This window comes from Thermobia domestica, chromosome 7 (assembly GCF_964235325.1).
Source record: "Thermobia domestica chromosome 7, izTheDome1.hap1.1, whole genome shotgun sequence".
In the NCBI taxonomy this organism is placed as follows: domain Eukaryota; kingdom Metazoa; phylum Arthropoda; class Insecta; order Zygentoma; family Lepismatidae; genus Thermobia; species Thermobia domestica.
The window spans coordinates 152,626,813-152,639,979 of NC_137460.1; the positions used below are offsets into that span (position 1 = coordinate 152,626,813).

The 13,167-nt window shown below is 32.9% G+C and overlaps 1 protein-coding gene across 14 annotated transcripts in view; it reads right to left on the reverse strand.

The window, feature by feature from the left end:
* Positions 1-3,108: 3,108 nt before the first annotated feature.
* Positions 3,109-13,167, reverse strand: part of DIP2 (disco-interacting protein 2) — a 298,258-nt gene continuing 288,199 nt past the window's right edge. For all 14 annotated transcript variants that reach the window (XM_081765446.1, XM_081765436.1, XM_081765435.1 and 11 more), the window contains 2 exons: positions 10,070-10,193; positions 3,109-6,173 (listed from right to left, as the gene is read on the reverse strand). In XM_081765446.1, coding sequence (XP_081621572.1) covers positions 5,921-6,173; positions 10,070-10,193 — 377 coding nt within the window. In that variant the 3' untranslated portion in view covers positions 3,109-5,920. The remainder of the gene's footprint in view (positions 6,174-10,069; positions 10,194-13,167) is intronic.

Consider the following 13,167-nt stretch of genomic DNA (forward strand, 5'->3'; position numbering starts at 1 on the left):
GTCGTGTGGCTTTCCGCTTTTCTCCAAACTTAAGGATCACCTTAAGAGCCAATGCTACAGTTGTGACTCCAGTCAGAAGCAGTAGTTCGGCACGGCATGAAAAACCTTGTTTCGCGTTGGCGCAAGTGTGTTGCCGTAATGGGAACTATGTTGAAAAATAATGCCACCATTTGTAGCTGACATTGCAAACTTTCCACTGATACCTGTATTGGTGCTATCTGTCAAATACAAATAAAGATATCATCTTGGAGACATCACTTTCTGAATCATTCTCGTATGTGGGCTTGGTATATTCAATTATGTTTCCATGAAGAGTAAATGGTGGTTCTATGTGCTTGTTCACAAATTATTATTTTCAATTTATAGGAATATCCTAATGTATGAAGATGAGGTGAATTTTCATCAGCCCTCTTTTCTCTACTTTCCTTCTTCTTTATCTCCTGTTAGTTTAAGAATGTATAATTAGTTTAATTGAAAAGAAAGAGAGAGAAATAAACATTTCAGTTTTTGCTATTACATTAATCGATGTATTAGAATACTCAATGGCGTATTTAGGGAGGGCTATAGAGTTCAAGCCCCCCGGAAATAAATTTGTTTGTTTTTTTACATTCCATTTTCAACAATAATCCTTCTTACTATTTCTAAGAATTTCACTGATTTTCCATTTTCTTATGCTCTTTGTTCAGAAATAATACTCTATTTGTCAAATTTCATTCGATGTAAGAACTATTTTTTTTCTTTCGTCCATTCTACTCTTCTGTTTCTTTTTCTTGGTTGTTACTTTCTTTCGTTTCTCCTATCATACTTTCAACCGTTGTTAGTTGTGATTCAAGTCGGCCATCGTCAGTAACACCAAAACTAAGAGGAGCTGATAAGCGAAACTGTTGTTCCATTCCAACCTGCACAGACATCAATATAACGGGACTTTAGTTATTATAGCAAAGGAATATTTACATCGTTTAGTTATAAAGAAAGGTAAATGTTTGAATTAAAGAAAATCAAGAAGGAGAACATGTAGCCCGGGAAATCAGGTAGGCCAAGAGGATGCTTTCTTTTTCTTCTATGAATAGATTAAAAGTTTAGATTCACTGCTAAATTTTTGTGTGCATCATCACTGCTGTCTTCCATTCCTTATTTCGAGACACTAAACTAAGCTAACAAAATTTGACGTATGTATCTTAATATTGGTCTTAATCACCATACTCTTCACAAGGAGCTGTTTTAAAAGAAGCAGTTATTAAATTAGTGAAAAATTATGGAAGAACAAAATGTTGTATGTTGTTTAATAAAATAAAGTGTAATAATATTAATATCCTTCTATTGTTCGTAACTGTTTTATTTTTTTATTATTTCATTCAAATTTCACCTTGACCTACATTTCTTTTCTTTATTGCGGGATCTGTATTTAATTTTAAACAATAGGTTACTTATTTTTCTAAAATGTGCCACCACCAAATTTCATACCTCCTCCCTTCCGGCACATTTTCTTCTTGATAATTTAGGTATTATGTTACCTTCCAGTTATTTTTGCCCGTTCCCACTCTCACTCAATTTTTTTCATTCCTCATACCTGGAAGTGTCATTATACAAATATTAAAAGAAAGAAAATGAACTTCATTAAAATTTGTCGGCACTCTAAAGAAAAAAATATAAGTGCTTATTCACGTATGCATAATTCCCCGTCCCCGAAACAAAATTCTAAATACGCCACTGATAATACTAGCTCTTCGCGCGAAAAGAATAGATTTGCAAAAAATATTTCGTTATTTTCAAAAATTAATTTCAAGAGTACAGCCACTGTTCTTTATGGAAAATTTGAAAAGTCTCTCTTTTTTTTTACGACATGCATTTCAAACAAAGTGTAATGCTTAATTAAAAAAAAAAAAAAAAAAAAAAAAAAAAAAAAAAAAAAAAAAACGCCTAGTCAACTTGAGTGCTAACTACTTTCAAAACTTGATTTTAAACTAATACTTCCTCATTTCTGCCATTTTATGAATACAATATAGACAATTAAAATATTGTAGAAATCCCTCCCAATTAGAAGTAAAATTTTTGAAAACGCTGCGGGCATGTGTTCATTTATTTTAATGAGGAGCCTATATCCAAATTTCAACTTAACCATGAGAGACTATTTTTGGCGTGCATTGTTCAAAAATAAAGTTCAAACAGAAACACGGTGTAGATTTGTATAGCGGACATATCCACATTCAGCTTTATATCTAAGACTAGGAAATTCTCCAATTATTTTGACTTTTTTTTTCTTCAAATTCGTGTGTTTTAAATCCTCCCCTGCTTCAAAGTTTGATTTCCTACTAAATGTATGAAAACATGTCACGGAAACCCATGACAGAAATTTTATTTAGAAAACTTTTGTAGCAAAATCTACCAACTAAAGTCGGTCTTGAATACAATGATAGTCCAGGGTGGGAGGGTTCTTTTGAATAGCCGTTTAGGAATAGATAGCTAGACTTCTTGTTCCTGTCGTAGATTTGCCGGTCTGGACTTGATCACTCTAACGAAGAATTATTGCAAAGGGTAAGATACTCAGGATGAGGATGGGTAACAAGTCTGTCTTCCCATCTGATGCCGCTTAGCTATTTCTCTTATCTTATGGAATTACGTGAAATATTGGATTTATGAAAACAATCCACGATCCATTACCACAATGCAAGCAAACACTTACGATAGCTAAGTACTTGACGGCGTCATACAGAATTAAGTGCATAGGGGCAGCTCTGCAGGACGCTTTTCCTATATACCATAAAGCATCTCCTACCCCATATACTAAACCAAGTTGAGGTCGAATTTTTTTTTCATCTTCGATGCTATTCAAGTTACTAACAAAATGTAAGGTGAAGTAGAAAATGGAACACCCAATATGTAAGTATCGAACCACATTGAAAATAATATTAAATACCGGATTTACATTATAAACTCACTTAACTCTATATAACTTACAAGTTCGCAAGTGCATTACCTCCCTTCCCCCCCCCCCCCTAAACAAAAAACACAGTCACTTCTGTTCTGCACCAAACCGATTCAGTCAAGATTCCTGTTATCTATGTGATATATGCGTTATTAAGAAGGGAAAAATTGAAAGAACAAGAATTAATGCAAAATGTACAGTACATTTATTCTAAACATGGGAGATGGCTCACACTATCTTCCTTCTTTAAATTTGAAATAACAAATATTCACAAAGTCGTCGAGGATTTGATATACATAAAAATCCAATACAGTATATATATATATAATTTTTTCTTGATTTTTCTTTTTAATATTCCACTATTAAATGTACAACAAGGTTTAGGGTTTACACAGCTGCATGTTTTGTTTGGAAACATTCCTTCACAGATCCTTCTGAAAAAAAGCTTATCCTTCCTTTACAGATATGAAAAGATACGCTGATTTTTCTAAACTTTTTTCTTTTAAAAAAATCCATTTTTCTTTCCTTTCCTTTCCTTTCCTTCTAGAATAGTTTATATAAGTTAAAAGTGGCATCCTACAACAGACACCATCAGTTTAATAAAAACAAACAAAATATATTGAGCACCTGAAAGCTTATGCCTAAATCTCAAAAAGTCTGTGAAAGAATTTTTACTCAATGCTACTATTTACATTAAAAAGAAATAAACATAGTTTTCACCTATTGCTAAATGTAGACTTCTAAAAAAAAAACATAAAATACACTTATAAACAAAACATTTACATTTTTTTGTTTATTTTAACGGGAAGAGAACGGGATGGGGTGGGGGTTATTTAAACATACTTGCACACAGAATGCTATCTATATAAATATCATTCATATCTGGACTTGCAACTGATAAAAAATGTGCTTTTTTTTCTCTTTTTAAATAACACCACATGAAGTAAGGAATAACACTTTGTTTCTCAGTATAAAAACTTTCAAATATTTAGAAACAGTGTCCTAAAACAAGTCCAATATATTATATATATACTTTTTTTTTTTTGAAGTTTAATGCCTACAATGGTTTATTATTGTATTCTGTTTTTATTCATTTACTTGTACGTTTTTTCGACAAGCCAAAAATAACTACGGCTAAAGATTCTTTGCATAAAACATTATTTGTATGAAATAAATACAAGTATATTTATATGTATATACTTATATATTCATATATGTATATATAAACATACAAAAAGTCACAAAAATGCATAACGGCCTTACTCCACATGGTATGTTAGAATTATGCTTGCGCAGTGTCCTCTATCCGACAATATACACATATATATATATTACTATATGCACCCATTTATTTGATCGATGAAATAAGAAACAAAATATGAACACAGACTTCAGTCTGGAATTTTCCAGACCTACGGTAAAAGAATGTTTTAAAAGTTTTAGTTTCTCGAAAGAAAATATGTATATGTTATAAAAAACCCACAAATTCGATCCAAAAATTCATTTTTGAACCAAAGCAACCTTATGATAGAATCAACGTGTCTTACAAAGCATTACTGATTAACAAACGCATTGTTAAATATTAATTCTTTTTCCCCTTGAAAATAATAGTAATAATAATAATAAAACTTTTCTGAACACAGCATTACATATCCATTCCGATTCACATATACAGAGCCACTCTCTAATACAATATGGTCTTCTAGTACATGTTGTACTTAGAATATGAAAGACGTTGGACATCAAAATAGACAGTGAATTCTGTGCAGATTATAAATGCACAGAGAAATGCAGCACCACATTTATGTACTGTGGATGGACGTGCAGTCTTGGCTTTCTTCTTTATTTCTTGTTATTATCGTTATTGTTTATGATGGAACAGAGTGGGTGCTGGATGAACGCTTCACAGCTTCATTTGAAAGATAACGCACTGCGGTTGGTACTTATACTCGTGTTCTTATTATTGAAGAAAGAAAAAAAAAATATACATATTGGCACAAGCAAATTCAAAACTCCAGCCTTCTCCGTAGTTTTCTTTCTTTTCTTTTCTTAAAAATTTCTTTTGAGAAATTACTGCTTTTCATTTAAAGCTATTAAATTAGTAGTAATACAGCATTCATTTTTAGTTAACTTACTCCATCTTAAAAACCGACACTACTTTTAAGACTTTTTAAATTAAAAAGTCCTTTCACAGCCTCTCCTAGACTACCAATTACAAGCAAAAAATGGGATTTAAAAGGGAGAATTTATCAGACAATTAATCTAATGCATGTTTACTTTCTGCTTCCATTTCATTATTTAAAAATTCTTCATCAGTTATGAGTTTCCGGATTTCAGAATATACAGCTAAGAATTAGTTATATATGTTTTAAAATGTAGTGTTTGAGGCTGTGTAGTAAATGTAATTAAAAGCTTACTTGAATAAAGATCATGCAGGGGGCATCCTTCGTCGCCATAACTATAAAAGTTTCGCTTTCCTTCTTTCATTTTTATGAAATTACATGACAAAGCGTCCTACTTATCACACACCATTCTTTATAGAGCAAATTCATTCTTTACACGCTCTTATAGTATATATAAGCTGGTCATGCACAGGAAATATATACGTTACAGTAACGTGGAATGAAGCAAAAGGCTTCCATATTTTTTGTTTTGTTTTCGATCCCTAACCCTGACCCTTACTGACCATGTACTGCCTTTATTTTCTGTATATTATGCTTCCTTTAAAACGCTTAGGTAGTTCGATTATGATATACTAGCCTTCGATGCGAGCTTATTGTATTTTCAGCTGTAAAGTAACTTCTGATTGATTAGCTACATTGTTACACACACAAATACTTTCTCTACTTTCCACCAAAGGTGCTTTGCCTGGCAGATAAAGTGGCTGTACAACAGCGGCAGCGACAGCATTAGCCCTCGAAAACTTCTCTGTCTTAGAAGTGAAATAAAACACGCTAGAATGCTTCCTATTCTGCATTCAACCAGTCCTCATGTTCACATGTTGTATGCCACGTAAATGGGGTCCAATTGATCCGCAAGGAATCCATCCCGGAGGTGCATTCGTTGCTTTTCCCCACGGGAGTTAATGGGAACTACGCCAGGGTCCACTACAACTACCACTCCGACGATCAGATGGTGCTCTTCCAACACTGTGTTTGTGACTAGTGGCACTAAATCTAATGCTTCATTCTCATTACCATCCAGTTCCACAACCACCACCAACAGATTGGTCCACGTAAACACGGCACTGCAACAAGAAATTATACTAGGTATCAACGAAATTACGTCAAATCTTAATAAACACTAAAGCACAAAATATAAAAGAATATTATATATATATATGAAATTAAATGAAATCTTTGAGTTTTACGTCCCACAGTTATGCCGGCTAGGCTAAAAAAGACGGTAATGATGAGAAATGAATGAAATGGTGGAATGAAGAAAGTGGGAGGAAACGGGAGAACCCCGAGGAAACCCACGCACACGGATATATATATATATATATATATATATATATATATATATATATATATATATATATATATATATATATCAGAAGCTCAATCTCAATAAGCTCAAAAGTGTTCACTTTTGAACATTTAAATTATTATAGATAGTTTAAAAATTTATATTCAACTACGAATTTTTATTGCCAGTTGTCAGCATTATCAAGACCTAGGTACGGAACGGTATTCGGTAGAGATAGGGTATATAGAAATTGAATGTTTACACTCATAAATATATTCTCCAACGTTTTATCCACAAAATTTCCATACACCCTATCCCTAGCAAATACTATTACTAACGTAAGTCTTGACAATGCTGACCGATGTCAGTGAAAATTCGACATTTAATATAACCTTTTAAACGATCTATAAAGAATTTCTAGGAGCAGAAAAGTGACTACCTTTAAGCTTATTGATAAGATTGTTTATCAAGCTGTTTACACTACAATTATTAGGATTAACTTACAGAAACTAAATTTTATATTTATTTATTTATTTATTTATTTACTTATTAACCAAGATTGAGGTATTCGAATCATTTACACTGAAAATATTAATAATGAAAGATATTACGATTTTTACTATCTAAAAAGAAGTTGACAAAGTTCTATAAATACAAATAGAGACCTCTCAAATAAACAAAGCGAACGATAACTGTCACTTGGCCACTCAGTCAGTAAAATCTGTTCGATCTTAACGTATTGCTACTTTAAAATTAAATATTATTCAGCTTCTAATTTTTAAAGTTTGTGTTGAATTGATTTTAGTAATTGTAACATTTACTTGCTTGATATAACAACAGTGTTATCAACTGCCACTTCTGCAACATTGTACGTGATCTTCCACTGTTCTTCTAATAATTAGGAAAATAATTATTTTTAAGTTAATAATTTGTGAGATATACTAAAACAATCGTGCGCCAAACTCTTACAACTATAATTTGATTTAGTTACTCACTAAAATGTGGAATCACAAGAATCACAATACGTGTATGTTATAAGAAACTGGGCCTGGACAAAGTCTATACTGCAAAACAAAGACTAGAAAGAGATAAAGATGGAGGGTACCCCACAGGGTTATCCCACCTGAAACCGAAAAGTATTTCTCGACCCATACCAAAATCGATAACTGAACTGACCCCTCTCCCTACGAAGACAGGTACCTATAAATACATCGCACTCCCATCGAAGAAAATTAGATGCAATAACTATCTTATATTTGATACAGATTCAAGCTTCAAACACTACATCACACAATAACATATTCCACCATTCAACAGTTGCGATTCTCCCAACCTCCTTAAATGCACTCGCTGTCTAATCTTCTATGTTCACGAAACTCCGATAATTACTCCTTCGATCCATATCAACATCGCCGATACTTCTGCAACGCCCAAATTCCCAACCTACCTCTCTCACAAATAACATATCACAACAGTACATACGACCACGCTTCCACTTAAGTTACTCAAAATCCTTTAACAAACTTTTCTACGTTTCTCAAAAAGAGCGGACGACTACATGATATTTTCGCAGTCTTTCCCCATCCCTGTTTGTTGCCATCTATAATACTAACCTCAATGCACTCAGTACGTTTCCAATACAACTACGGAACTCTATTCTTATCAATTTTCCTATTATTTTTACAATTTTTTCATCCTATATTCCTTTTTTTCTTTTTGTTACTTCACTTTTTAATTTGTGATTTTTTTTTTTCAATTTTGTAACTTTTTTGATAAAAATCTAATTATACGTATATAAGTCTATTCTCGTTTATTGGTCTTTGTCTCTTCTGTACTCTTACTGACCAATCCATTCCATTAAATTTGTGTTATTCTACTTTAATCTCACTATCTTTTTACCTTTAATCTTGTACCACTATCATACGATGTGCCCTCCAAGATGGTATCTATATAAACGTAAATAGTACGTACAATGACTAACTGTCCTACTTATTTCTTTCCATAAACCCCTAATATATCCGAAGACATCGCGAAGCCTACATCTGACCTACAAATTCTATAACTAATAGCTAATATTGACTTAAAGGTTTATCTTCGCAGACACAGAAGTCCGCCACTGGATCCTGTCAAATCAATCTAATCAGGTATGTTGCCACTGCCCGCTTTCCTAACTCCATCTTTATATTACTCTCAACTCTTATTGTTACCCAAGGTCGTGCTTCTCAAATTTCCCAATTAAGATTTTTAGGCGAGAATTTTCCCTGCAAGTAATGTCCCACCCGCTCTAGAATCTAGAGGTCTAAGCACTTTTTCAAATTATATATATATATATATATATATATATATATATATATATATATATATATATATATATATATGAAATATGCGTTTCGTGTGAATCTTATTTGTTAGCCGAGTCTGTACCCAGTATATTCTAAAAATAATATTGTTAATCAAAGTATGGTAATGTATGACTTTCTCTTCGCGATATTTTAATAATTAGGTATGTTAAGAAAATATGAAAGACGAAGAGGCAATTTAATTGGAGATTCATAAAATTCTAGTTTATAAGTAAGACGACAGGGTGTTTCAAAGATGAGTAACTAAAGTTTTAACAACATACTCTCATCTTATTTTAATCACCACTACTTTACCCAAATATGTTACTATGATCCGAATATTAACGCTGGACCTTCCATATACTACGAAGACTGATCTCTACATGGTGAGGAAGAGCTGATTTACCCAGATATACCCGAACAGTTTACTCCATTAAAAAAAGTTAGTTCATGAAATAAGTTTTTATAAAAGTCCTGGTTAAGTTGCTTTCTTGTTCCTAAAACTGGAAGATTCTTAGAAATCGTTATTAGAGTCTAGTCTAGTTCAGTTATTGAACGTCTAGTCTCAGGTAGATCTCTTATATCTCATGTACATTCAAGACCAAAATTAGAAATATAATTATTGCACTCTATCCTTCAACGTACACTCCACCGAAAAAAGACAAACAAACCTTCAATGAACAGCTAAATAAGATGTTAGCAGAGAGATTCTAAAATAATATGGAAAATCTGAGTGCAAAAGCAGGATTGAAAACGAGGAATTAGAGCAAATGATAGGATACATGAAACGGACGAATAAATTAGTCCAGATACTCTTATTTTCTCATAAACAGGAACAGGATTTTAATGACTTTGAATATACATTTTGGAAAGGGTGTCATATTCTTTTAAGAATATGAAGAAGCGAAAAAAATTGAAGTATTTGTCCGGGCATGTTTATGCATATTTAATGCTTTCTAAATAATAAAATTCGTTATAAGAAATTCTAGGTCATATGAATTACACTTTTGCTCCTTCGATTAATAAACATCTCTTAACGGTGCATGTACAAATTTACGTAACATTCTTCTCTCTTTACCTACTTCAAATTCGCACCAACTTTCCATTTCATCAAGCTGAAAAGAAGTTAAATTGCTTGCTAAGGCCAACGGAAAATGGAAATCCTTTACTAGTGTTCCATATTTCACAGAGAATAACACTAATTAAGTCAAGCAAATCAGACTATGGCTTTAGACGTAATTCACCAATAAACTTCAACATAGCGTTCTTTAAGATTTTAAATTGATTTTCCCGTGTTTCAGAAAGAAAAAAAATCTAAATTTAAAACACTACTTACCACTCAGCAATTTTCTTGTGACATCTCAATACACTGTTTTCTATGTCGATAGGATGATACCTCATTCCACGAAGCATTATCGTTTCATCCAGAGCTCCAACCACAAATACTGCATCATGCAGTTCTATAAAGTCAGGGAATAAATAAGCATAAGAATTCAGAGAACTATACTAATAAAATATCCTGATAACAATACAAGTATTTTAGTGTACTGTATACAACTGCTATCAAATTGACCAACAGAAAGTTACATCATGACAGAAGGATTATATGTTTCATCTTCTAAAGGTATATTTTACGTTATAATTGATATTTTGTTTTTGTTTTTTAAAACAAGGATATTTTTCTCGTTAACTGATATCATTCAGTAATAAAGTAATAACGCAACTTTTATCTGAAAATAATCAAGTCTACGCTATGATTTTATAGACGAATGTAAACTTTCAAAATAAAGAACGTAAAAGTTAGGACACAAACATCCTCGATTTCATCTATATTTATATTATGTATTTTCCAATTAAAACAATATTGAACTACGAAAAGAACATATTAAAATAAATAATCAACAGCAGAATCCATATCGCCTTCTACATCTTCTGTTATCAATACTATCAGAATTCCTACATCAATGAGTATGTAGGTAAATGGTCTGCAACTTTGCAACCAACTGTGTTACTTCCATTATTGTATGGAAAAAGTTACTTCTGTTCGTAGATACAACTTACTTATTTTTTAAAAATATAAATTATTGTAATGTTTGTTATACAGTAAAGCTTAATTTATCACATCGAAGTAATTTGTATGTATAATATTAATCATATTACGAGTACTATTCATCAATAGCACTAATCAGTTTGATCTAATTTTTAAAATCGAACCAAAAGAACAACTGCACGCATTACGGATCAAAACGGAAACTAACTCGAAATGAGTTCAGTTGATCCTAGTTTTATGATTGTAAATCCCTGTGTATATACGAGAGCTATTTTTTAAGTAAAAAATCATTATCAATAGAAATCAAACCAGCAACGACAGTGTCATACATTTTTGGTTATTTCCTCTGCACACGCTTTGTTTAAGCAAGTGTCCAGTTCTGTGATGTGCTGAAAGCTGCAATGGCACATAAGTATACACCAAAAATGCTTGTAAAAAATGCTTGAATTATGGTGAAAACATGACAAAAGATAAATCGAGGTGTAGAAAGGTTTCTGTACCAAGTTTCCTGATGAGCTCTCACCAACACAATGCTATGGGAACTGCACGAGTAATTCGAAACAAGGAACGTTTTGCAGATGCACCGAAGTTTGAACAGTCAAGAAGTGTTTGCACGGAAGAAAACAGATACTTGGTCACCCAAACATCTGTAGAAAGTTCTCCAAGTCGACATGACAAGCAAAAGGGCAATTGCAATTAAACCGTCGAAGCGTGCAGAATGTTACACGACTTTTGCAATTAAACTTGAATTTTGTGTATTTATAAACTCATTTTTACGCCACCTCGCATATACATACAAATACTTCTCAATTTAATGGGGACATCTGAGGCTTATTTCTCAAACCTGACAAACTGGTAATACTTGATCATACAATTGTGATACTAATGTAAATGTACGAGTGATGTTTTTCGACCCTAAGAGTGACTTACTAGCTACAAGCTTGTAGATTAGTGCTACAAAAGCACTTGATTTCCTTTATCAGTGATTGTTTCACAAAACACTATCGTAGTACAGTTAGCTTGTAATTTGCTAATAAATATCCGCAAGAGGCAAGAGATTGGAGTCTTGTAAAGCATTTGTGTAAGTTCACAGTAAGCTCACAGTGTTCTCCTGTTAAATAATTGTTAGAAAAGTCTGAAACCGAGTGCAAACTGTTGCCAAGCGATTGTACAGAGGAAAAAGTCAACTGATTTATCTGATACTGCCAGTGAATAAAGAAAAAAATAAGTTGATCCTAAGCAAAAGTTAAAGTATACATTCCAAGGAAAGTGTTCAAGCAATTTAATACCTTTATTTCTGAATGTTTAATTGGCGTCTTTTTTCATATGTTTTTAGTGCCTTTTACTACATGCTCTCTGATGTGGCGAAGTATTTGGAATTTAATCTAAAACTTAGTTAAAATATTATATATTGTTCCTGATTGTTATTATATTACTATATATAGCATGTGCCAGATAACAGTATTGATATTTATTAATGTACATAGGTTTACTTATGTTAGGCTAATATATATCCCGAACATATGAATAATCTGTATGTGCTCCAACGACTCCATAGGTCTGGAATGCCTGCAATATTTTGTCCATTCAATTTATCTTATCTTTCTGCGTCAAATTACTATCAAACTAAATTATCTTCCGATTTTTTTATCACATTCAAAATATTTAATTTCAATTTTGTTGCCATTATTTTCCAATGAATTGACTAGCACTACAGAAAATAGCCAAATCGACAACATTTCATATAATGCTTGGTTTTCTACGTATTTGTTAGCTAACTTGTAGAGTCGATGCGTGATTAGTGAAAAAATCTTTCCTGCTCAAAAGTTCTTGTAAAACTTTAGAGAAACAGAAATTACAGGAACTTGTAAAATTCAGACTCGTAGATTGTGGAGTATTAGACTAGAAGGTTCGAGAAATAGGCCCTTGGAGTTGGAAATATGTTAGATGATTGGGTTGGCAACGGTTAGGAGGCGACTGTGGCGTTGGGCTGTTTGTGATGCTGTGTTAGGGCGAACTTCGTAAAGCAGCAGAATGGTAGTGTGCAATGAACGAGCAGACAGTGTAAGTGTAAAATAAGCGACCTCTCTGATTTCCAAAGAGGGCAAATTATTGGGGCTTAATTATGTGATGGCGAGCGTGATGGAAGTGGCAAGTGTGTTGGATGTGTCCAAGGACAATATCTAAGGTGCTGATGGTCTATGAACCTCAAGGTAAAACCACATCGGCGAAGAGGAACAGTGGTCGGAAGAAAGCCTTTACTGACAGGTCCTTCCACAACATGTAACGACGATAACAGTTTCCCCTAGGTCACATGACATGGATATACGATGTCGGCCTGCGCCAGTGGCGGATTACCAAATAAACCCTGCTCACTAGGCAGG